At 44.7% G+C, this 23,531-nt stretch overlaps 1 protein-coding gene across 2 annotated transcripts; it reads right to left on the bottom strand.

Moving 5' to 3' along the window:
- Positions 1 to 2,209: 2,209 nt before the first annotated feature.
- Positions 2,210 to 23,294, bottom strand: LOC139368849 (DDB1- and CUL4-associated factor 1-like). Of its 2 annotated transcripts, none has more exons than XM_071108261.1 (25): positions 23,084 to 23,294; positions 22,122 to 22,254; positions 21,851 to 21,927; positions 21,668 to 21,741; positions 21,462 to 21,575; positions 21,218 to 21,355; positions 20,376 to 21,026; positions 20,095 to 20,196; positions 15,627 to 15,785; positions 15,318 to 15,497; positions 14,923 to 15,132; positions 14,557 to 14,726; positions 13,638 to 13,765; positions 13,298 to 13,533; positions 12,055 to 13,121; positions 11,586 to 11,784; positions 11,415 to 11,497; positions 10,542 to 10,626; positions 10,212 to 10,445; positions 9,900 to 9,993; positions 5,371 to 5,475; positions 4,953 to 5,026; positions 4,719 to 4,811; positions 4,290 to 4,548; positions 2,210 to 3,880 (listed from the first exon to the last, which is right to left on the bottom strand). In XM_071108261.1, exons 2-25 carry the CDS (start codon positions 22,244 to 22,246, stop codon positions 3,822 to 3,824), a joined length of 4,716 nt encoding a protein of 1,571 aa, XP_070964362.1. In that variant the 5' UTR covers positions 22,247 to 22,254; positions 23,084 to 23,294; the 3' UTR covers positions 2,210 to 3,821. The 2 variants fall into 2 exon arrangements, with proteins under 2 accessions (XP_070964362.1, XP_070964364.1); XM_071108263.1 differs by having other exon boundaries at positions 2,210 to 3,877; positions 23,084 to 23,289.
- Positions 23,295 to 23,531: the final 237 nt, after the last annotated feature.

Raw genomic sequence — 23,531 nt, 5'->3', positions numbered from 1 at the left:
TATAGGACTCGTTTTACTGTTGATTTCTTTAGATTTTCCCATGATGTCAAGCAAAGAGGCACTGAGTTTGAAGGTAGTCCTTGAAATACATCCACAGGTACACCTCCAATTGACTCAAATGATGTCAATTAGCCTATCAGAAGTTTCTAAAGCCATGACATAATTTTCTGGAATATTCCAAGCTGTTTAAAGGCACAGTCAACTTAGTGTATGTAAACTTCTGACCTACTGGAATTATAAGTGAAATAATCTCTGTAAATAATTGTTGGAAAAAGTACTTGTGTCATGCTCAAAGTAGATGTCCTAAACGACTTGCCAAAACTAGTTTAACAAAAAAATTGTAGATTGGTTGAAAAATGAATTTGAAATACTCCAACCTAAGTGTATGTAAACTTCCAACTTCAACTGTATGTAGCTAATAGCCCTTATACAGTATGTCGATACAGCATGTGGCCGACAAAAATATTTAACTGAAGTAGCTGCGTGTGAGTGTGTTGAACTGGGTTATTTCACTACGATTGGGTCATACCACAAAGAGTGCCTTTTGCATCCCTTTGCTAGTTATGTAGAAATTGTGCACCAATATTGTATTTTAAATGCCTGCTAAATGTAGTGCTCTTTAATATAGACCACATGGAAAATTCAATAAATCAGATTTTCTTTCTTCATATATATACAGTGAGGGGAAAAAAGTATTTTGATCCCCTGCTGATTTTGTACGTTTGCCCACTGACAAAGAAATGATCAGTCTATCATTTTAATGGTAGGTTTATTTGAACAGTGAGAGACAGAATAACAAAAAAATCCAGAAAAACACGTCAAAAATGTTAGTCAGTCTCCAGACCTTAATCCCATAGAAAATCTGTGGAGGGAGCTGAAGGTTCGAGTTGCCAAACGTCAGCCTCAAAACCTTAATAACTTTGAGAAGATCTGCAAAGAGGAGTGGGACAAAATCCCTCCTGAGATGTGTGCAAACCTGGTGGCCAACTACAAGAAACATCTGACCTCTGTGATTGCCAACAAGGGTTTTGCCACCAAGTACTAAGTCATGTTTTGCAGAGGGGGTCAAATACTTATTTCCCTCATTAAAATGCAAATCAATTGATCACATTTTTGACATGCATTTTTGTGGATTTATTTGTTGTTATTCTGTCTCTCACTGTTCAAATAAACCTACCATTAAAATTATAGACTGATAATTTCTTTGTCAGTGGGCAAAAGTACAAAATCAGCAGGGGATCAAATACTTTTTTCCCCCCACTGTATATGAATAAAGCATTGCTAAAGTGCCAAAATACTGCATTTTGACATTTCCCTCTGTCAACCCTGTGTCACTTCAAGGAAGATTTCAACCTACTTAATTTAAACGTTCAACCTACTTAATTTAAACATCAATGTAAAGCCCAAGTTATTTTGTTGCTTTGACAGTCAATTTATGTGATTAGTGATTCATTTACAACTGTCCTTCATTTTAAGGTCAACCCTGTTACATGAACTGAACAATTATTTTTCAAAAGAAACATTGAACATCGGAATAGTTAAATCAGTGTAAAAGCAGGTAAGCTGGTTCTACTCTTTTTGGCAATTTACTGGTGTTTTGTGGTGGAAAACGGAGTTGGTCAAGCATAACACGTCAACCCTGTTACTCATACATATACAGGCTAGAAATGTTTTAGCTTTTTTTTTTGTGAAGCTTGGATTCAATGGCCATTCCTTGCTGCATATAACAAGCTTCCATTCCTCCTGTCACAAGGGGATTTAAGGCTGATTTAAGATTAAATAGTCAACCCCGTTACTTTATACTTTATTTGGCACTTAGTATTTTTAAAAATGTAATCTCTTTGAGATGGGGAAAATGTATTGTTTCATTAATATAAACAAACGGGAAATGTATTTAAATGTAAAAAAAAAAAGTCAAGTCAGATTTCTCAAACATCACTTGGTGGACCAACCCTAATATTGGGGTACAACTAATGACTACATCTCCTCCACATGCTATTTGCATATTCTCTTTGTTTTATGTTCTGGCCGATAATCCCTGGCTCTATGTAGGCAGAAATGTGAGCACACTCTTCCATCACAGCGACTGAATAATAGCTGTTGGGTGTATGATGCATATGTCATATTCAATGCTCAGGCCAGGGAGTTAGTCTCTTAATGTCAATGGTTCAGAGTTTTCCAACAATGAATAGGCTTAAAGACAACAGAGCTCAACCTTTCATTTTATTTATAGTAAAAATACTTTTAGATACATACTGTACAGAACATGTTTTTATGGATCTTTACAGGAGTGCCTCCTTGAAGAAATGAGAAGAGGCAGAAGGTAAAGAATGTAATCAAACTAGGTAAAGAAAACATGATGTATTGGCAATAGGCAAGACCACATCTACATTTGAATAGAGTGTCTTAATAAAGAAGTTGCAACTGAATAATAGAGCTATCCACAATTTAATACTTATCAGGAATAGCTTCTAAAGCCACCCAAGATAAAACGTTCAGAAAGATGATCCAAACAAGCCCATTTCAGTCAAAATACACTGTCTGCATCATTGACAGTCGGCAAACATTCTCCAATCCAGGTCAAGTTCTGTTGGTGTTGTTCCATGAGAGTAAAATGAAAGGTAAACAGGTTGTAGCTTACTAAAAACTGAACAAGCAATGTCCACTAATGAACGCAAAACAAATCCTAACATGTTTGCATGCAATCCAAATGTAAAGTATGTATTCCCTTAAACTAACCTGTGTGTGGGCAGCAGAAACCCACGGTTGAGATCAAGCACCATTCAAAATGTCAACCAAAGCCAAATTCATACTTGGAAAAAGACAGACATCCTTGAAGGCCTCATTTTGTAGACATACAACTACATCAATCGTGTGCTGACAATATTTGTAGTCCACATTTTACACTCACTAATGTGTGAAGTTTCTAAACAAAATACCAGTTTTCAGCATTTTTCAAGAGCACCATGTTTGATCTGTTGCTGTGAAATCCAGTGGTGTTGGTCATTGATAGCACTATTGTGTGTGGCGTCTTGGTCGTTGGTCAAGTTTGTATAGTAGAAGGTGCAGTGGAGATGAACCTGAGGATATGGCTGCTTTAGCTCCACATAGACTGTGTTAGAGTGGAAACCTCATGCAGCACCTTAGTCTTCAGCAGGCCACGTGGGAATTGATGCAGTATAGAACAGGATGTTTGAGTCAGCCAACACTGCCTTACCAATCCACAGTCAGAAGTAGCTTCATTCAGTTTCCCCATCTAAAACAGCTCTTCAGTTTCCCAATCTAAAAAAAAAATTCTACAAATAGCAGTGGCCATTCAGCATTCTAAAAAATAAAGGATAGTCCATATCAAAGGGTAAACTTTTGAAAGAGCTTTAATGAAATCAAAATGAAAAAAATTATAACCTCAGTTGTTGTTGTGTCTGTACAAACATCGTTTTCCACTCATCAAGCCCACAGTGTAATATAAAACTATATCATATACAAATCTATTTTTTTTCACTAATTCAATTTCTGTAGAAATGTTTTGAAAGGTGGATCTCTCTTCTGGCTCTTCACTGACTCCTTCCGTCAGCTTCTCCCAGGATGACTTGCTCCTTGGTAGTGGGGGGCCTTGGACAGAATTCCAAACTGGCAATGCTCTGTTGGCGCTCTCAGTTCACTTCCCAAATCCCATCCTTCTTTCTGCCCAACTCTCTCTTATCTAACTGTACCTTATAGTCTTGTCTCAGTTGTTTATGACGGTTCATCCACATGGAGCGCTCTCTCCAGGAGTCTGGACGCGTCGTCCTTGTTTCTCTGTCCCAGACACCGACGGCTCCTCACTCATTCAGGGACAGGATGATGTCATCCTCAAGGTCAGAGTTGTCAGAGCTGTCTGCTGGGTTGACAGAAAGACAGCAAAGATACATTTAGAGATCTGGGGGATAAATGGGACAGAATACTGTACAAGTCACTGCTGTGGTGGTAGAAAAATGACAGAAAGCAGAATCGACATATCTTCCGCAACATGGCCCCAGACAGCGTGAGGGTCCATCTTTTTTTCCCTTTCCCTTTCATTCAGTCAATCCCTCTCAAGCGGAAGTGTCCTCACACAGCAGTAGAGTAACAGCTTTTCAAGAATAATAACATAAATGGCTACATCATTACTAAAAAGTGTTAAGTAGCCTAGCCCTTATGACAACAGGTTTAAGTTTACTGTTTCCAACAACTTCAACCTTGCCTGTCCTGCATCCCATGCTGTACCTATCAGTGAATGTCTGAAGGACAAACTGACAACTGTTACTCACTGTTATCCAGGGCAAGGTCCCCATCTTCCTCATCGTCATCTGAGTCATCATCATCATCATCATCATCCTCCTCCTCTCCATCCCCCTCCAGCAGACGAGACACCTCATCGTCGGAGAGAGATAATTCATTGTTCCCGTCTTCCTCGTCTTCCTCATCCTCCCCGTTTTCGTTATCCAGCTCAGCGATCAGAGGGTCCGTGTCCATGTCATCATCAGAGTCATCATCATCATCATCGTCATCATCTTGATCGTCATCCTCCTGATAGGGACAAGTGTTCCAGAACAGCCGTGTAAGGAACATGCTTCACAGATCTTACATTTCTATATTTAGGTTGTTCTAATGTTAGTGATTGGTGATTTGATTAATTATCTACCAACATAATAGAGCTGTGCTTTTTGAAAGGAAGCGGGTTTGTTGTCTCTCTTTACCTGATCATCTTCATCCTCCTCCTCTTCAGCCAGTCTCTGGCGTCCCACCTCGTACAGTCTGCACACCGTGTCTGTGTTGACTGAGTCCTGGTTCTGGATGGGAGATCGCAGCAGTCAGAAACATACAACTGTTGTGTCAGAGGCGGTCTCCCAATACTATTCTACCAGTGTGTAACATTGGATTCAAGCCCGTTCAGATTTATTGAGTTATATTACAGATGACAAAAGACCTACCTCAATCACAGCCAGGTAGCAGTCCTTGGTGTCTGTGCAGAGGTCAAAGATATTCCTCTTCACGTCAATGGTGGCTGGGGGGGAAAGAGAGGGGGTATGTTTCATTGTCATGTAATAAATAAACCTGTCACAATAGTTCAAACTTGACCATAGCTAAAGTAGTTAATACAGAAACCAGTTGTTTGGATGGAGTCTATTCGCTCACGGAACAAAATGAATTATATTCACTTCCACAGCAAGATGCTATAGACACCAAATACATCCAAGATTATTGCTTCCCAGTTGGAGGGTCAGGAATTGTTGCTAGTGACTCATGGCTGGGTTGTTTAGGGTCGTACAGTATAAAACTGGATAGTCAATTCCTGATAAATGCAACGGCTTGAAACTGGTGATGGTGTGGGTCTTAGAGCCATCTCACCAATGGGTTTGTAGTCGGTGGCGTTGAACGTCCTGAAGGAGGAGCCAAAGGGAGTCTTCGTCTGCATCTCCATAATGTCATCATCATCATCTGCCTGGAGCATCGCTGCAAAAACAACCCAGCAGGGTTAGGTTCTCTACACGCCACAATTGGAACACATACATAGTTGTGCTTCATATACAGAGAAAAAGCAAGAGAGGTGTATGGATGGATACAATTATTTTTTTACAGGCAATGGGTAACAGTTGCATCAGTACAAAGGAGCTGATCGTAGACTACAGGAAAAGGCGGGCCAAGTGGAGCGGGTCGTGAGTTAAGTTCCTTGGTATCCACATCACCAACCAACTATCATGGTCCAAACACACCAAGACAGTGTTGAAGAGGGCACGACAAAACCTTTCACCCCTCAGGAGAGTGAAAAGATTTGGCATGGGCCCCCAGATCCACAAAAAGTTCTACAGCTGTACCAGAGAGCATCCTGACAGGTTGCATCACCGCCTGGTATGGCAACTGCTTGGCATCTGACCGTTAAGGCGCTACATAGTGTAGTGCGTACGACCCAATACATCACTGAGGCCAAGCTTTCTGCAATCCAGGACCTATATAATAGGCGGTGTCAGAGGAAAGCTTATAAAATTGTCAGCGACTCCAGTCACCCAAGTAAGACTGTTCTCTGCTACCACACAGCAAGCGGTACCGGAACGCCAAGTCTAGGACCAAAAGGCTCCTTAACAGCTTCTACCCACAAGCCATAAGACTGCTGAACAATTAATAAAAATGGCCACCAGACCATCACATTAACCCCATTTGTTTGTACACTGTGGCTGCTCGCTGCTATTATCTATAGTCGCTTCACCCCTATCTCCATGTACAAATTATCTCAACTAACCTGTAACCCCTAACACTGACTCGGTAACCCCTGTATATAGCCTTGTTATTCTTATGTTATTGTGTAACTTTTATTATCAATTTTCTATTTTAGTTTATTTGGTAAAAACATTTTTTTTAAACTCTTCTTGAACTACACTGTTGTTTCAGGGCTTGTAAGTAAGCATTTCACGGTAAGGTCTACACTTGTTGTATTCGGTGCATGTGACAAAGTTAGATTAGATTTTTTATTTAGAAGGGAAAATGGGTGGCCAGATCGATAGACATTGACCCCTTTTTTTGGCCACTAAATCAGTGTGGTATGGGTGTGCAGAGCCTTCATGGTATCCACAAGGCTTTGGGTAACAGGATTGGGGTCAATTCCATTTCTAGAGTCAAGTGAACTGGAATTCCAATGAAAGAAATGAAAAATCCTCCTTGAAAATGGATGGCAAGGTTAAATTCAGGTACCTGTAATGTGAGGATTCATCATGGCAAAAGAACAGCTAGTTGCACACATACTGGCTGAACAGAAGTGTGGGTGGATGAATAGATCGATAGTAAAAAAGAAACGTCCTCTCACTGTCAACTGCGTTAATTTGTGTAAAAATTTGTATGAACATAACAAGATTAAACAGACATAAACTGAACAAGTTCCACAGACATGTGACTAACATAAATAGAATAATATGACCCTAGATAAGGGGGTGGTCAAAATCAAAAGTAACTGTCAGTATCTGGTGTGGACACCAGCTGCATTAGGTACTGCAGTGTATCTCCTCCTCATGGACTGCACCAAATTCGCCAGTTCTTGCTGTGAGATGTTACACCACTCTTCCACCAAGGCACCTGCAAGTTCCTGGACATTTCTGGGGGGGGGGGGGGGGTGGAATGGCCCTAGCCCTCACCCTCTGATCCAACAGGTCCCAGACGTGCTCAATGGGATTGAGGTCCGGGCTCTTCGCTGGCCATGGCAGAACACTGACATTCATGTCTTGCAGGAAATCATGCACAGAAAGAGCAGTATGGCTGGTGGCATTGCCATGCTGAAGGGTAATGTCAGGATGAGCCTGCAAGAAGGGTACCACGAGGGAGGAGGATGTCTTCCCTGTAACGCACAGCGTTGAGATAGCCTGCAATGACAACAAGCTAAGTCCAATGACGCTGTGACACACCGCCCCAGACCATGACATACCCTCCACCTCCAAATTGATCCAGCTCCAGAGTACAGGCCTCGGTGTAACGCTCATTCCTTCGACGATAAAATCGAATCCGACAATCACCCCTGGAGAGACAAAACCGTGACTTGGCAGTGAAGAGCACTTTTGCCAGTCCTGTTTGGTCCAGCAACTGTGGGTTTATGCCCATAGGCAACGTTTTTGCCGGTGATGTCTGGTGAGAACCTGCCTTACAACAGGCCGACAAGCCCTCAGTCCAGCCTCTCTCATCCTATTGCGTTCCTGATGTAGCTCGGACAGTTGTTGTTGCCACCCTGTACCTGTCACGCAGGTGTGATGTTCAGATGTACCGAACCTGTGCAGGTGTTGTTACACGTAGTCTGCCACTGCGAGGACGATCAGCTGTCCGTCCTGTCTCCCTGTAGCGCTGTCTTAGGTGTCTCTCAGTACGGACATTGCAATTTGTTGCCCTGTCCACATCTGCAGTCCTCACGCCTCCTTGCAGCCTGCCTAAGGCACGTTCACGCAGATGAGCAGGGACCTAGGGCATCTTTCTTTTGGTGTTTTTCCAGAGTCAATAGAAATGCTTCTTTAGTGCCCTAAGTTTTTGTAATTGTGACCTTAATTGCCTACCATCTGTAAGCTGTTAGTGCATGCTCATTAATTGTTTATGGTTCATTGAACAAGCATGGGAAACTGTTTTTAAACCCTTTACAATGAAGTTATTTGGATTTTTACGAATTATCTTTGAAAGACATGGCACTGAAAAAGGGACATTTTTTTTGCTGAGTTCATGATAAGACTGGTACTGCTGCTAGAGTGCCACTGCTGTGGGTGGATCTATCATGGCCTCACAGTGTCTCGGTCTACTGAGCTGTTAGAATGGTGTGGATGTGTAAACTTCATTTAGTGCTAAATACGGCTGCTAGAATCCTGACTAGAACCAAAAAATTTGATCATATTACTCCAGTGCTAGCCTCTCTACACTGGCTTCCTGTCAAGGCAAGGGCTGATTTCAAGGTTTTACTGCTAACCTACAAAGCATTACATGGGCTTGCTCCTACCTATCTCTCTGATTTGGTCCTGCCGTACATACCTACACGTACGCTATGGTCACAAGACGCAGGCCTCCTAATTGTCCCTAGAATTTCTAAGCAAACAGCTGGAGGCAGGGCTTTCTCTTATAGAGCTCCATTTTTATGGAATGGTCTGCCTACCCATGTGAGAGACGCAAACTCGGTAAGTCTTTACTGAAGACTCACTTCTTCAGTGGGTCATATGATTGAGTGTAGTCTGGCCCAGGAGTGTGAAGGTGAATGGAAAGGCTCTGGAGCAACAACCCACCCTTGCGGTCTCTGCCTGGCCGGTTCTTTCATGCCGTCCCTAGGAGGGGTGTGTCACTTGAGTGGGTTGAGTCACTGATGTGATCTTCCTGTCTGGGTTGGCGCCCGCCCTCCGGCGGAGATCTTTGTGGGCTATACTCAGCCTTGTCTCAGGATGGTAAGTTGGTGGTTGAAGATATCCCTCTAGTGGTGTGGGGGCTGTGCTTTGGCAAAGTGGGTGTGGTTATATCCTTCCTGTTTGGCCCTGTCCGGGGGTATCATCGGATGGACCACAGTGTCTCCTGACCCCTCCTGTCTCAGCCTCCAGTATTTATGCTGCAGTAGTTTGTGTCGGGGGGGGCTAATGTCAGTTTGTTATATCTGGAGTACTTCTCCTGTCTTATCTGGTGTCCTGTGTGAATTTAAGTATGCTCTCTCTAATTCTCTTTCTTTCTCTCTCAGAGGACCTGAGCCCTCAGACCATGCCTCAGGACTACCTGGCATGATGCCTCCTTGCTGTCCCCAGTCCACCTGGCCGTTTTCAACTCTTCTGCCTGCGGCTATGGAATCCTGACCTGTTCACCGGATGTGCTACCTGTCCCAGACCTATTATTTGACCATGCTGGTCCTTTATGAACATTTGAACATCTTGGCCGTGTTCTGTTATAATCTCCACCCGGCACACCCAGAAGAAGACTGGCCACCCCTCATAGCCTGGTTCCTCTCTAGGTTTCGTCCTAGGTTTTGGCCTTTCTAGGGAGTTTTTCCTAGCCCACGTGGTTCAACACCTGCATTGCTTGCTGTTTGGGGTTTTAGAATGGGTTTCTGTACAGCACTTTGAGATATCAGCTGATGTACGAAGGGCTATATAAATACATTTGATGTGGGTGGAGCTATCATGGCCCCCCAGTGGCTGTAGATGTGAACCAGCTGGTTAGACTCCTCTGCTCACTCAGGGCACAGCCTCCCGGCCATATGGTTCAGCAGGGCCGTGTGGCATCAAACACACACATCTACATGCACCTTTCACATGTCGTGAAAACACAACCCCACAAGCATTCACCTTTCAACACACATCTAAAAGTCTTAGCTCTTCACCATAAGGTGGAATTTGACCAGCCTTGCTACCACCGCACACTACTTCATTTCCCATAGTCCTTACCTCCGTAGATGACCGTGCCGTTGTTGTTGAAGACGATCCTACACTGGTCCAGAGCTGGCACTGTATGGAGGAGGTGAAAAGTCCGCAGGTCCCACTGACACAACCATTAAGGAATCACACTGTCACATTATCAATATAGCATATTGACTACTCTACCTAATACCTCTGGGATTGGGATGTACTCAACAGATGGCATGGGACAGTCCCATCTTGACATTAGGTCACTTATCAGACAAACTGATGCAGGCTCAGTACCGCCAATTAACTCTACAAATATGACTATAACTATTGTACAGTCTGTGAGTCGGATACAATCTCAGTGTTGACGATGACCTCCAGGCCATTGGGGTGGAACACTCCACTGATGTTCATGTTGAACTTGTCAAACTTGTGGATGGCACGAGCCGAGCGCACGTCCCACAGTACACCATCGTTCAGCACCAGGTCGTCAGTGGGGTTAAAGGTCGCACAGTTCCGCTTGTAGTTATTGGCCAGGTCCGGGTAGTTGAGGGTCAGGGTTTTCTGCCCCGTCTGGATGTCATAGATCTGAGACCCAAAGATCAGGTGATCAGGACAAAAAAAACAAAGCTTGTGTACCTGGTCATTCAGTTTAACCTTTAGATGTTTATAAAGAAGACTTACGTGGGCTATGTGTTCCTTTGTGCCAATAACTCGGTCTTGTGAGAGTTTGCTGAACTCCACATAATGATCATCTAAGAAGGAATGCCTGGAAAGAAGAATAAATAGAGAGAAATAGAAAATATTCCTTACAACGTCTGACTTCAGGCCATATAGAATAAGCCATTTAGGTTAAGTAATGATGCACCAATGTTGCTTTGGTTAAACTGAGGGCAGAAGGAGGCCCCACTACACTGTGTATTGTATGAAGTGAACATTCCAGCCCTATCACATAGTGATGGGGATAAAAAAATAGAAAGTAACATATTGCAACACTATTTTGGACGATATTATATTGATACTTTGACTCCAAGTATAATTTTTTATTTGTAATTTGTTAGCTAGTGCTAGAGAGCTGTACCTGCGCTAACCCTCCGGTATTTTTCATCCTACAGCTTGTTCGCCCTCTTTTTAAATAGTGAGACATGTTTTCAGTTATTTTATTTCCATGATTGATCAAAACTAATTTCCTCATGTTCTCGTCTCTCTGCAGTAGACATATAGTGAGCAGTGTTCCGAACATCAATCACAATAAAAATTACAGTATTGAATAGTGTGAGTCACAATACATATCGAATAACACCTAAGTATTGTGATAGTATTGTATTGCAAGGTCCCTGGCAATTCCCAGGACTAAGGCAGTTCAGTTAGTGTGTTTAACGAATGTGTCAGTCTCTTTCAGCAGATCCATGCTCTGCTGGCACTGAGCAGCTGGACCATTGGGCAGGTAGCACCATAAACACACAACCAATATAATTAACCATAGAAATGGAATGGGTAAAGCAGTCATCCCCATTTGAAGAAATAACCAAGGTTAGTCTCCTGTGTCACACTTACTTCATGATGAACACTGACTTCATGCCCCACAGTGCAGACAGAGGATAACTCCATGATGCCGACGTCAACAACAGAGAGCCATCCTGATGACAAAAAAGACAAAAGTTTCACTAAAAAACGAATGTATTAGATATCCACAAGACATGTAGATTTTTAAATGTCCCCACTGACCCGTGATGGCTCTAGGTGTGTGATGGCAGAGCTGTGGCAGCTGTAGCTCGCCTCCTCCTGGCCTGTGAACACATTGTAGAGTTTGAGCTGGCCCGTACACGTCCCCAGCATCAGGAACCGCTCACGGGCAGAGAAGGCACAACACATGAACCCACTCTCATCCTCATCTGCCTCCCTGAACACAGACATGGGACGAAACCTGGGGGAAAAGGGGAACATGTTACCCAGAGAAACCTGGGGGAAAAGGGGAACATGTTACCCAGAGAAACCTGGGGGAAAAGGGGAACATGTTACCCAGAGAAACCTGGGGGAAAAGGGGAACATGTTACCCAGAGAAACCTGGGGGAAAAGGGGAACATGTTACCCAGAGAAACCTGGGGGAAAGGGGAACATGTTACCCAGATAAGTCCATCTAAAAACCCAATTAAAAAGGACTTTGAGTCCCCAGTGTATTAGGAACCAAACATACCTGCTAAAGATGAGATGTCTGTCGAAGCAGCCCCCGTCCACCCCTCCATACTTGGGGTAGACGACCCTGCGTGTGTTTCGGGAGGTGAAGTTGGTTGGGGCCTGGCGCCTCTGCTTGGGTTCGGGGCACTGGTGGGGGGTGAAAAGGGAGAAAGGGGGGCAGGTGGTGACAGGGTTCTTGCAGCGCGCGTGCTGCTCCCTCAGGTACTCTGTGATGATGCTGTCCAGGGCGGGGGGAGAGGGCAGGTGTCTGTCCAGCTGTTTCTTCATGGCTGGACTCTGGCTGAAGGCACCGTAATCTGACTTCTGCCTCAGCACCCGCGGCTTCTTACAGCTGGCAGGCACAGGGCATGGCGACGGGCGCTCTCGCGTGAACACGATCCGACCGATTAGGGGAGAGCCGTTGCTTTGGTGAGGGGTCAACAGGGGAGGGGCGGCCGGGGGGAGTGCGAGGAGTTGCGATGTCGAGGGACGGGGCTGAACTGACAACGGCATGGACGGATGAGAGCCGTGGCTCGCCAACCGCGCTGCAACCCCATTGGCCAGCCGAGGGGTCCGGGGGAGGGCAGGGGCAGGAGAGGCAGGAGGAGGGGGAACAACGACAGGAAGTAAAGCTGAGGAAGATGGGTGGGGGAGGATGGCCATGGGGAGGTCGGCCTCCTTGGTGAGTGTGGTGGCCGTGTCATGCAGGCCTTTGGCCACCAGGTGGTTCCGGATCAACAGCAGTAGCTCCTTCTCAGGGAAGGAGATCCTGGACTGGGCCACCACATTAGCCCTCTGCAGCCAGGCCAGGGACACATCCGTCCCTATCATGAGGGGTTTACCAGACACTCGCTTGATGAGCTCTGCCGCAAACTTGCAGAATTTGACGTGTTCGCTGCGTTTGTCTTGGAGCACAGGCTCCTTCATAAGCTGCTGGATGTGTCCGCTGCTGAAGAGAGGCAGCTTGCTGATAATCTGTCTGACTGAGCTGGAGCGGGACAGACCCACCAGGGCCTTACAGGCCAGGGCCCGGATTTGATCCGCATCTGTGATGGGCATCTTTACCGTCAGCAGGGACAGGAGCACCTACAGGGAGAAGGCAGAAGAACTAGCTATGGTTACGAGTGCATAATAACAGTATTGAGAAATCATAAAAGTAACCCAAACCATTAATGAATAGACAAATCAGAGACCAGTAGCGCCCAACAACATACCAGCGTAATATCTATCAATAGACAGTTCCGAAGTTAATCTTCTCTCACCTTGATGCCGTTGTTAGACTGCACCACGTTCCACATCTTGCTGAGCACGCTCTCGCTGCTCTTGGTAGTCTGGGGCAGGCGTCTACGAGGAGTGCCCGAGATGAACTTGCCGATGCTGGACATGCGTTTGTCCGGAGCACACACACAGTTGATGACCACCTGCAGAGCAGACTTCTGGATCTCGGCGTCGTTCACAAACACCTCTCCCTCCGCCACCAACAGGACTACACTCATACCTGAGGAACAACTGAACATTAAGATTAAACCCCAAAGCAAACAGTCCTGGTCTGCTGGATAGATAAGGTGTCAATAGAACGCCATGACAGGACAGGTAACGTACCCACGGTGGAGACTGCATTACCCCCCTCCCCATCTGGCACAGCCACAGACTCAGCCATCAGCAGCTGGGTCTTCGGGATCACTGTCAGGATGCTCAGTATGTCCAGGGCATAACGTACAGTGTCACTCCTAGGGGACAACACGGAGGGAAACGGAGGTAAATAGTCACACAGTATTACTCGGGTATTCACTTAAATTGTGAAAAGATATAAACAAGTGTTCTCCATAATGAATAGAGATGTATTTTAATATAGAGCAGAGTATTTTAATTATGGATACCCATAAGGCACTGGTTAGTTTTGCAGCAGTTACTCTTCCTGGGGTCCAGCAATATTGAAGTTGCACTATGCAGAAATCACTGACATTTTCTGGTTGCTAAAACTATAACAGTTCGTCTAATTTCAATTTATGTGACAAAATAAGCTAGTGTAGTGTAGAGAATCATTGTACCGTCTAAACCACTGTGAAATACATTTTCCAGAACCAGAAATATTATTTCAGCTGTTTGAAACTGGTATAAAACTGAAAGTAAAAAAAATAATTAAAAGGGAAGCATGGAAATAGTGCACATGAACAAATCTACCGCTTCTTAGGCTTTCAAGTAGAATGAGATCTATACATTCGGTCAGGTCGCCCAAAAAGTTACATATTGCCACTAAGGCAAATTAAATACAATATTAGCAAATTATTATATTCTCACCAAAACATTTGTAGCATCCGAACAGTTTGGCCTACAAACTATTATGTTTATGGAAAGATGAGACTCTCACGAACACGATGGTGTTCTCAGTTTTGCTCTACAACCCCCAACAAGTGTCTTGGCAGTCGTCTGAAGTCGGTACAGCCGATCTGCCAACTTCCCACAAGGGAATCTGTACTTGCAATAGAGAAGGAAGGTTGCATTTATTTTCTGTCCTTACCTGCCATAGTAGGTCCTCCAGTCACAAGCAATGGAGATGAGCTGCAGCAGCAGCTGAACACAGGACAGCTTGTGGAAGACCTCAGCTGGCTCCCAGTACAATCTGACTGGGCCGTACTCGATCAGGAACTCCATCATCTCCACCACCTGCTCATGGGTGTAGCTGCACGCCTGGGGAACAGAAGGACAATGAGGCACCTCTGAAGGAAAAACATCACTAAGGTATATCTGTGATGATGGGTTCCAAGGGGTTGGGGTCAATTCAGAAAGGGAACTTTATAAATCCCTATAGAAAGAAATTGGCAATTTAGAGCAAACACAATCACTTCAATCTCCCAACTCAGATGGGAAGGCCTGTTCCGCCTACCTTGTAGTAGGGCTGAGGGTGAATGGGAGCGCCCCCCTCAGTCCGCTGCAGGGACTGCTTGACCTGCTCCACCTTGATGGCCAGATGGGCCTCGAAGAACCTGCGCAGGGCCATGCAGGTGTGCTTGGCTGTCTGCCTGCTGGAGAAGATCTGGTCATCACTCAGCAGGGCCGCCTGGTCTTCAGGGTTTAAGATCTCCAGCGTACTTATCTGGAGACAGTAGAATTATACACAATAAGCAGCAGTGTAATACACACTGCAACAGTGAGCATGTTCAGAGAACTGATCGAGAGACAGAAATACCAAAACAGTATTTTTTACAAATATTAGAAAACCCTGTCCTAGTGACAGCTAGAGGAAACAGAAGCAAGAATAAACCAGACAGGCCCTCCTACCAGGTTGACGAGGCGTCGGAGGCCGTCCTGCCTGTCGAAGAGTTCCAGCACGGCTCGGTAGGAGAAGGAAATGGAGAAGAACATGGTGGCGTGGCAGCAGCCCGAGGCGTGGGAACACTCCAACAGCCACAGAGTGTAGCTCACCACGTCAGATAGGATGGAGTGAGGCAGCATACATACCTAAGGGGAACAGAAACACATGAAGTGAACACACAATTTGTATGGACTTAATTTACTTCAATGTAAATCTGTGTTACACACACAGACCACAGGAACAGTTGATCTTTATGGTGTGTGTTGGTCCCCTACCCTCTCCATGGCATCCTGGTTGTAGGCCAGGTAGTAGAGGCACAGAGACACCCCCGTGGCGGCCATGGAAGGCTTGGGGATCTCCAGAAGCTTCTGAACTCCTCCATGGGCCACAAACTGGGCTGCAAACTTCTTATGCAGGAGCAGGGAGGCCAGGTACTACAGGTAGAGAACGGGAATCCTAGGATAAAGCTGGGATGCACTTCTTTAAACAATTGAGACGCATTCTAAGTCAGTTACTGCTAGGGCTGTGGGAGTCACTAAATTTCATCAGCCAGTGACTGTCAAGCAAATAACTGTTGGGTCTCACAGTAATTGACCGTTAATTAACAAACATTCAGCATCTCCTGGCTTCCACACATCTACACTTGAAGTTGGAAGTTTACATACACCTTAGCCAAATACATTTAAAAACTCACGTTTCGCAATTCCTGACATTTAATCCTGGTAAAAATTCCCTGTCTTAGGTCAGTTAGGATCTCCACTTTATTTTAAGAATGTGAAATGTCAGAATAATAGTAGAGAGGATTTATTTCAGCTTTTATTTATTTCATCACATTCCCAGTGGGTCAAAAGTTTGCATACACTCAATTAGTATTTGGTAGCATTGTCTTTAAATTGTTTAACTTGGGTAGCCTTCCACAAGCTTCCCACAATAAGTTGGGTGAATTTTGGCCCAATCCTCCTGACAGAGCTGGTGTAACTGAGTCAGGTTTGTAGGCCTCCTTGCTCGCACACGCTTTTTCAGTCCTACCCACAAATTTTCTATAGGATTGAGGTCAGGGCTTTGTGATGGCCACTCCAATACCTTGACTTTGTTGTCCTTAAGCCATTTTGCCACAACTTTGGAAGTATGCTTGAGGTCATTGTCCATTTGGAAGACCCATTTGTGACCAAGTTTTAAACTGATGGCTGGAGATGTTGCTTCAATATATCCACATAAATTTCCTAACTCATGATGCCATCTATTTTGTGAAGTGTACCAGTCCCTCCTGCAGCAAATCACCCCCACAACATGATGCTGTCACCCCCGTGCTTCACGGTTGGAATGGTGTTCTTCGGCTTGCAAGGCTCCCTCTTTTTCCTCCAAGCATAACAATGGTCATTATGGCCAAAAGCTTATATTTTTGTTTCATCAGACCAGAGGACATCTCTCTCAAAAGTACAATCTTTGTCCCCATGTGCATTTGCAAACCGTTGTCTGGCTTTTTTAAATGGTGGTTTTGGATCCGTTCTTCCTTGCTGAGCAGCCTTTCTGGTTATGTTGATATAGGACTCGTTTTACTGTGGATAAAGATACTTTTGTACCTGGTTTCTTTGCAGCAATTAGACTATGAAGGCCTGATTTCACGGAGTCTCCTCTGAAAAGTTGACGTTGAGATGTGTCTGTTATTTGAACTCTGTGAAGCATTTATTTGGGCTGCAATCTGAGGTGCAGTTAACTCTAATGAACCTATCCTCTGCAGCAGAGGTAACTCTGGGTCTTCCTTTCCTGTGGCAGTCCTCATGAGAGCCAGTTTTATCATAGCGCTTGAAGGCTTTTGTGACTGCACTTGAAGAAACTTTCAAAGTTCTTCAAATTTTCCAGACTGACTGGCCTTCATGTCTTAAAGTAATGATGGACTTTCGTTTCGCTTATTTGAGTAGTTCTTGCCATATTAAGAACTTGTTCCTTTACCAAATAGGGCTATCTTCTGTATACCACACCTACCATGTCACAACACAACTGAAATTCCACAAATTAACAAGGCACACCTGTTAATTGAAATGCATTCCAGGTGACTACCTCGAAGCTGGTTGAGAGAATGCCAAGAGAGTGCAAAGCTGTCAAGGCAAAGGGTGGCTACTTTGAAGAATCTCAAATATATTTAGATTTGTTTAACACTTTTGGCTACTACATGATTTCATGTGTTATTTCATAGAATAATAGTGAAGACATCAAAACTATAATGTAAAATTAGTAAAGATAAAGAAAAACCCTGGAATGAGTAGGTGTGTCCAAACTTTTGACTGGTACTGTGTGCGTGAAATTTATATTGATTTAGAATGGACCATTATCACGCAACTGTCTCGAAAAATGGGCAGACGAAAAACAACATGTTATCTATGCACTTAAATAGAGAATGGAGGATGCTTTTCCAGTGATTCATTTTCATGCGGTCTCTCCTTCACTGCAGCCGAGGTGAGTAAAACATTTAAACGTGTTAACCCTCGCAAGGCTGCAGGCCCAGACGGCATCCCCAGCCGCGCCCTCAGAGCATGCGCAGACCAGCTGGCCGGTGTGTTTACGGACATATTCAATCAATCCCTATACCAGTCTGCTGTTCCCACATGCTTCAAGAGGGCCACCATTGTTCCTGTTCCCAAGAAAGCTAAGGTAACTGAGCTAAACGACTACCGCCCCGTAGCACTCACATCTGTCATCATGAAGTGCTTTGAGAGACTAGTCAAGGACCATATCACCTCCACCCTACCTGACACCCTAGACCCACTCCAATTTGCTTACCGCCCAAATAGGTCCACAGACGATGCAATCTCAACCACACTGCACTAACCCATCTGGACAAGAGGAATACCTATGTGAGAATGCTGTTCATCGACTACAGCTCGGCATTCAACACCATAGTACCCTCCAAGCTCGTCATCAAGCTCGAGACCCTGGGCCTCGACCCCGCCCTGTGCAACTGGGTACTGGACTTCCTGACGGGCCGCCCCCAGGTGGTGAGGGTAGGCAACAACATCTCCTCCCCGCTGATCCTCAACACTGGGGCCCCACAAGGGTGCGTTCTGAGCCCTCTCCTGTACTCCCTGTTCACCCACGACTGCGTGGCCACGCACGCCTCCAACTCAATCATCAAGTTTGCGGACGACACAACAGTGGTAGGCTTGATTACCAACAACGACGAGACGGCCTACAGGGAGGAGGTGAGGGCCCTCGGAGTGTGGTGTCAGGAAAATAACCTCACACTCAACGTCAACAAAACTAAGGAGATGATTGTGGACTTCAGGAAACAGCAGAGGGAACACCCCCCTATCCACATCGATGGAAGAGTAGTGGAGAGGGTAGTAAGTTTTAAGTTCCTCGGCATACACATCACAGACAAACTGAATTGGTCCACTCACACAGACAGCATCGTGAAGAAGGCGCAGCAGCGCCTCTTCAACCTCAGGAGGCTGAAGAAATTCGGCTTGTCACCAAAAGCACTCACAAACTTCTACAGATGCACAATCGAGAGCATCCTGTCGGGCTGTATCACCGCCTGGTACGGCAACTGCTCCACCCTCAACCGTAAGGCTCTCCAGAGGGTAGTGAGGTCTGCACAACGCATCACCGGGGGCAAACTACCTGCCCTCCAGGACACCTACACCACCCGATGTTACAGGAAGGCCATAAAGATCATCAAGGACAACAACCACCGAGCCACTGCCTGTTCACCCCGCTATCATCCAGAAGGCGAGGTCAGTACAGGTGCATCAAAGCTGGGACCGAGAGACTGAAAAACAGCTTCTATCTCAAGGCCATCAGACTGTTAAACAGCCACCACTAACATTGAGTGGCTGCTGCCAACACACTGACAATGACACTGACTCAACTCCAGCCACTTTAATAATGGGAATTGATAGGAAATGATGTAAATATATCACTTGCCACTTTAAACAATGCTACCTTATATAATGTTACTTACCCTACATTATTCATCTCACATGCATACGTATATACTGTACTCTATATCATCGACTGCATCCTTATGTAATACATGTATCACTAGCCACTTTAACTATGCCACTTTGTTTACATACTCATCTCATATGTATATACTGTACTCGATATCATCTACTGTATCTTGCCTATGCTGCTCTGTACCATCACTCATTCATATATCCTTATGTACATATTCTTTATCCCCTTACACTGTGTATAAGACAGTAGTTTTGGAATTGTTAGTTAGATTATTTGTTGGTTATCACTGCATTGTCGGAACTAGAAGCACAAGCATTTCGCTACACTCGCATTAACATCTGCTAACCATGTGTATGTGACAAATAAAATTTGATTTGATTTGATTTTAAGGCTATACTCCTGTTGTATGGTAGAGCAATGTGCTTAATATTAGGAAAGTTGAGAAATAAATATAGTTGGCCTAGCCTATAGAAAGCTGATGTGATCCTCCTCTTTTCTCATGCAATTGCATACGCTATAGAAATGTTGTGCAACATTAGCCCATGGGCTCTCATGAAGTGTTTGATTCGATTTTCAATAACATTTGCATTAATGTCAGAGTGATTAGAGGGACAATATAGTGCCGAATATCAGGCAGTTAGCAAGTTTGTTAGGCTACTAATGACCAGCAGCATCTGAGCTTGGAGAAGCCTAATTAGCGTGACTAAACGGTCACGTGGAAATTGGCTGCCTTCCTGACCGCCCGTAATACGATCACCGCAACAGCCCTAGTTGCAGTAAGGTTACCTTGAGAGCCTCAAAGGTGAGCTGTACATCGTTGGTCTGCTTCAGGTCCATGTAATGGATGAGCAGCTCACAGGCTCCCATCTGCATGAAGACAGCCAACAGCTGAAAGACAGAAAATAATACAGAGAAATGAATCATTTATGCAGAGTACTACTTGTCTGTCTAGCAGTCTACAGTTATTTATGGCATCATCTTCGTCTTCAACGAGTACAGTACTTGCTCTTATAATAGAGTTTGACAAGACTGACATCTGCTGGTAGGTTTATGTAGCAGACACTAACCTCCTGGTACTCCCCCAGAGGGGTTAGGTACTGTAGGATGAGCCTCTGCTCCATCTCCGGAGTCAGAGGGTAAAGGTGATAGTTGTTCCCAATCACCCAGGGGCTCATCTCAGACCAGCTGCTGTTGGACAGCTCGCTGAAGCTCCTCTCCGGCTCCGGCAGGGAGAAGTTCAGCTTCTGTTTCACCTTCCGTCCATTCTCCCTCTCCGCCCTCCTCTTGAGGTTACTGCTGCCCTCCGCCCTGCCATCTGGGAAGTCCCGGTGGGACAGAGACTGCGGGGCAGACACAGGTTTCATCAGGCCTTTAATGGACGAGCTGGTGCAGCTGCTGATCTTGTGGGAAGAGTTGTCAGACTCATTGCTGGGGAAGGGGCTCTCCTCTATGTCCTCCTCTGGTCCCTTCTCTGTTCTGTTATTCCCTGGGGGGAAGGGGTTCTCCTCTCTGTCCTCCTCTGGTCCCTTCTCCACCCTCTCTGTGCCGTTATTCCCAGAGGAGAACGGGGTGTCCTCGAAGCCTCCGTCAACAGTCTCCTCATCCAGAGGAAGGAGAGGTTCCCCCAGGGCCTTCCTGGGACTGGGCCGTTTAAACTCCTTCCTGTTCTCAGTGTCCTTAGCCTGCAGCTCACGTAGCCGCTGCAGCATTAGAGGCACCTGAGAGAGCGAGAGAGATGTATCTAGCGTCATTCAGAGATACGGATGGACACCATGGCGCCCACGTGGCAACACAAGGTCAAATTAAATTGAACCCACATTGCAGTATTTATACACGATCTTAGGTTCATGTTGTTAAACCTTCTCAGAGGCTTAATAAAAACACCTCATAATAGGGTTTGGGCACTGACCAGGACTGAGTTCTCCTCCCTGTAGTTGGCAGCGATGTCCTGGTTCTCCATGGCTCCAGCCAGCAGGCCCGTAGCATAGATCATCAGGGGTTGCTCAGCCTCCTGGGCCCATTTAAACAGCCTCTCCACTATGCCCTCCTGTCACAAACACAACATCATGATTATTGAATAGGTTGCATATTCTAGCTAACTAAATCTATAAACATGTTTAAGTGCATCTCCACATAAGCAGGTTGTAGCATACCTTCTCCTGAAAGACCACAGCGGTCTCCAACCCAGGCATGATGTTCTGCAGCAAGCGACAGGCTGCCGTGTTAAGTGTGAGCTCTCTGCTGGTCATCACATAGCTATTCACCAACTGGAAAAAGACAGGAGTTGAAATAACATGCACTCACCAGATCATCAATTTACAAATAATACTAAATAAGTATAATTGTTTTCCATTCTTACCGCATTCATGAAGTCATCATCTTTGAACAGGATCTTAAGCAGATGACCTAAGACGCATTCTGGATCAGCTCTCCCTAAGTGACAAAAGGTGGGGAGAATTAAAAATATCAACAACTATCACTTTTGCTAGCTATAGTTAATTATATAGCTATGACTACACACAACAGAAATAAAACATCTTACCAGGGTGCCTGTCATCAAAAGGATCAGGATCAGCTTTGTGATATTCCTCAGTCTCCCTCTCCACCAGCTCTGAGATCCTGTGAGGAAAATAAAACCCATGATATAGACAACATATTCCTAAATGTCCAGAGGCTTTAAAAAAAAAAAAACATCCATCCCTTCAAGTAATGTGATCTGAATAAAGTAAGTGCATTTTTGTTGTTGTTGAAACTTCCCATAATATCCACTGGTGTTACAAAACATTATCCTCCTTTATTACACAGGCACTCACTTGGTGAGGATGTTAACCAGGTCTGGTGTGCTAGCCTGCTGCTCCCCCTCCCACTTCTCCAACCAATGCTCCAGCAGAGCGGTCAGCTCTGCCTTGGAATCCACGCTGGCAGATGCCGACGCCATGGTGTGGCCTAACACAGAAAACACATGATGAAAGAATGTGGAAAACAATGGTTGGTGCAAGCAAGATGGAACCATTGAATGTTGACAGAAAAGTGGTATGAAATCAATCTAGCCCATATCAACATTTACAATGACAGGCAACTGACGGATAGTGATAGTCACTAACACTAGCTTACTTATTTGGTCTACTCCTGAAATAAAATATATTTAATGCATGATCGATCTATGCACACAAACCACAACTTCCTCTCCAGTTGCAACAAGTGACACAAAGGGGACCTTTCTTTGGGCTTCAGTTCAGAACATCTCCAGTCAGACAGCTGCATAGGTCCCTAGAGACTCCAACGGTCAACAGGTGATTTGGTCATGATGCTAGAAACCATCCAATAGCTATCTAACGTTACTGTGTAGTAGCTACTAGTTAGCCTATTTCTAACGTCAGCTTGCTACCGTTACTGTCTCTGGAATATATAGCTAAACGTTAGCTAGCTACTGTACAGGATGACAAGCAACACCGTCATCGGTACGTCGATAGCTAACTTATTTCTTAGATAAACTCTGCAGGTGTGAAATACCCCGTTTAGCTAAATGTACCAGCTAGATAGCTAGCTACGGATATTCGCTATATAGTTACAACGTTGGAAAATCTGTTTAAGCGAAGTTACACTTAGTTCAGTGTTCAGAAACTGCTGTTTGCATTGATTGTGCACACGAGCTAGCTACAAGACCGCCCAGAGTAGACAGTTATTAATGTGCGAGACAGCATTGTTGGCTAACTAACGCTAGCTATGTAGCTAGCTAGCGAACACATTATTAGCATGTTATGCGAATGCGTACCTTGATATGCTCAATTTTCCCTCGCTTTCCTTATTCCTTCCACAAAAAAAATACTTTTAAAAATCCCGACATACACTTGCTAGCTAGACCTGTATTGTTAAAAACAATACAAACTGCAGCTTCGCACAGCACCTTATCACTTGTTTTAGCACAGCCTTGTTCGGGGTTTATTATGGCGAACACGTTCTACACGGTTGTCACGAGTTACCACAGCCACAAAGTCAAAATTGGATATATCGTAAAAATACATACTTTCTTTTGTTGCTTTTTGGTCTTAATTTAATTTAAGGATTGTACATAAGGTTTGTAGTGTGGTTAAATTTAGGTTTAAAGTCAGATTTTAAGAAGAGAAATTGTAAAAAAATACAAATAAAAAAAAAAGAGGCGGGGTTTATGCCTTTGTGGCTGTGCTAGCCAATGACGACCGTTAACACGTCAAAGTTTAGCG

This window comes from Oncorhynchus clarkii, chromosome 16 (genome assembly GCF_045791955.1).
Source record: "Oncorhynchus clarkii lewisi isolate Uvic-CL-2024 chromosome 16, UVic_Ocla_1.0, whole genome shotgun sequence".
Taxonomy (NCBI): domain Eukaryota; kingdom Metazoa; phylum Chordata; class Actinopteri; order Salmoniformes; family Salmonidae; genus Oncorhynchus; species Oncorhynchus clarkii.
Note: the sequence above shows the minus strand (reverse complement) of the source record. Positions and strands in the feature narration are given on the sequence as shown.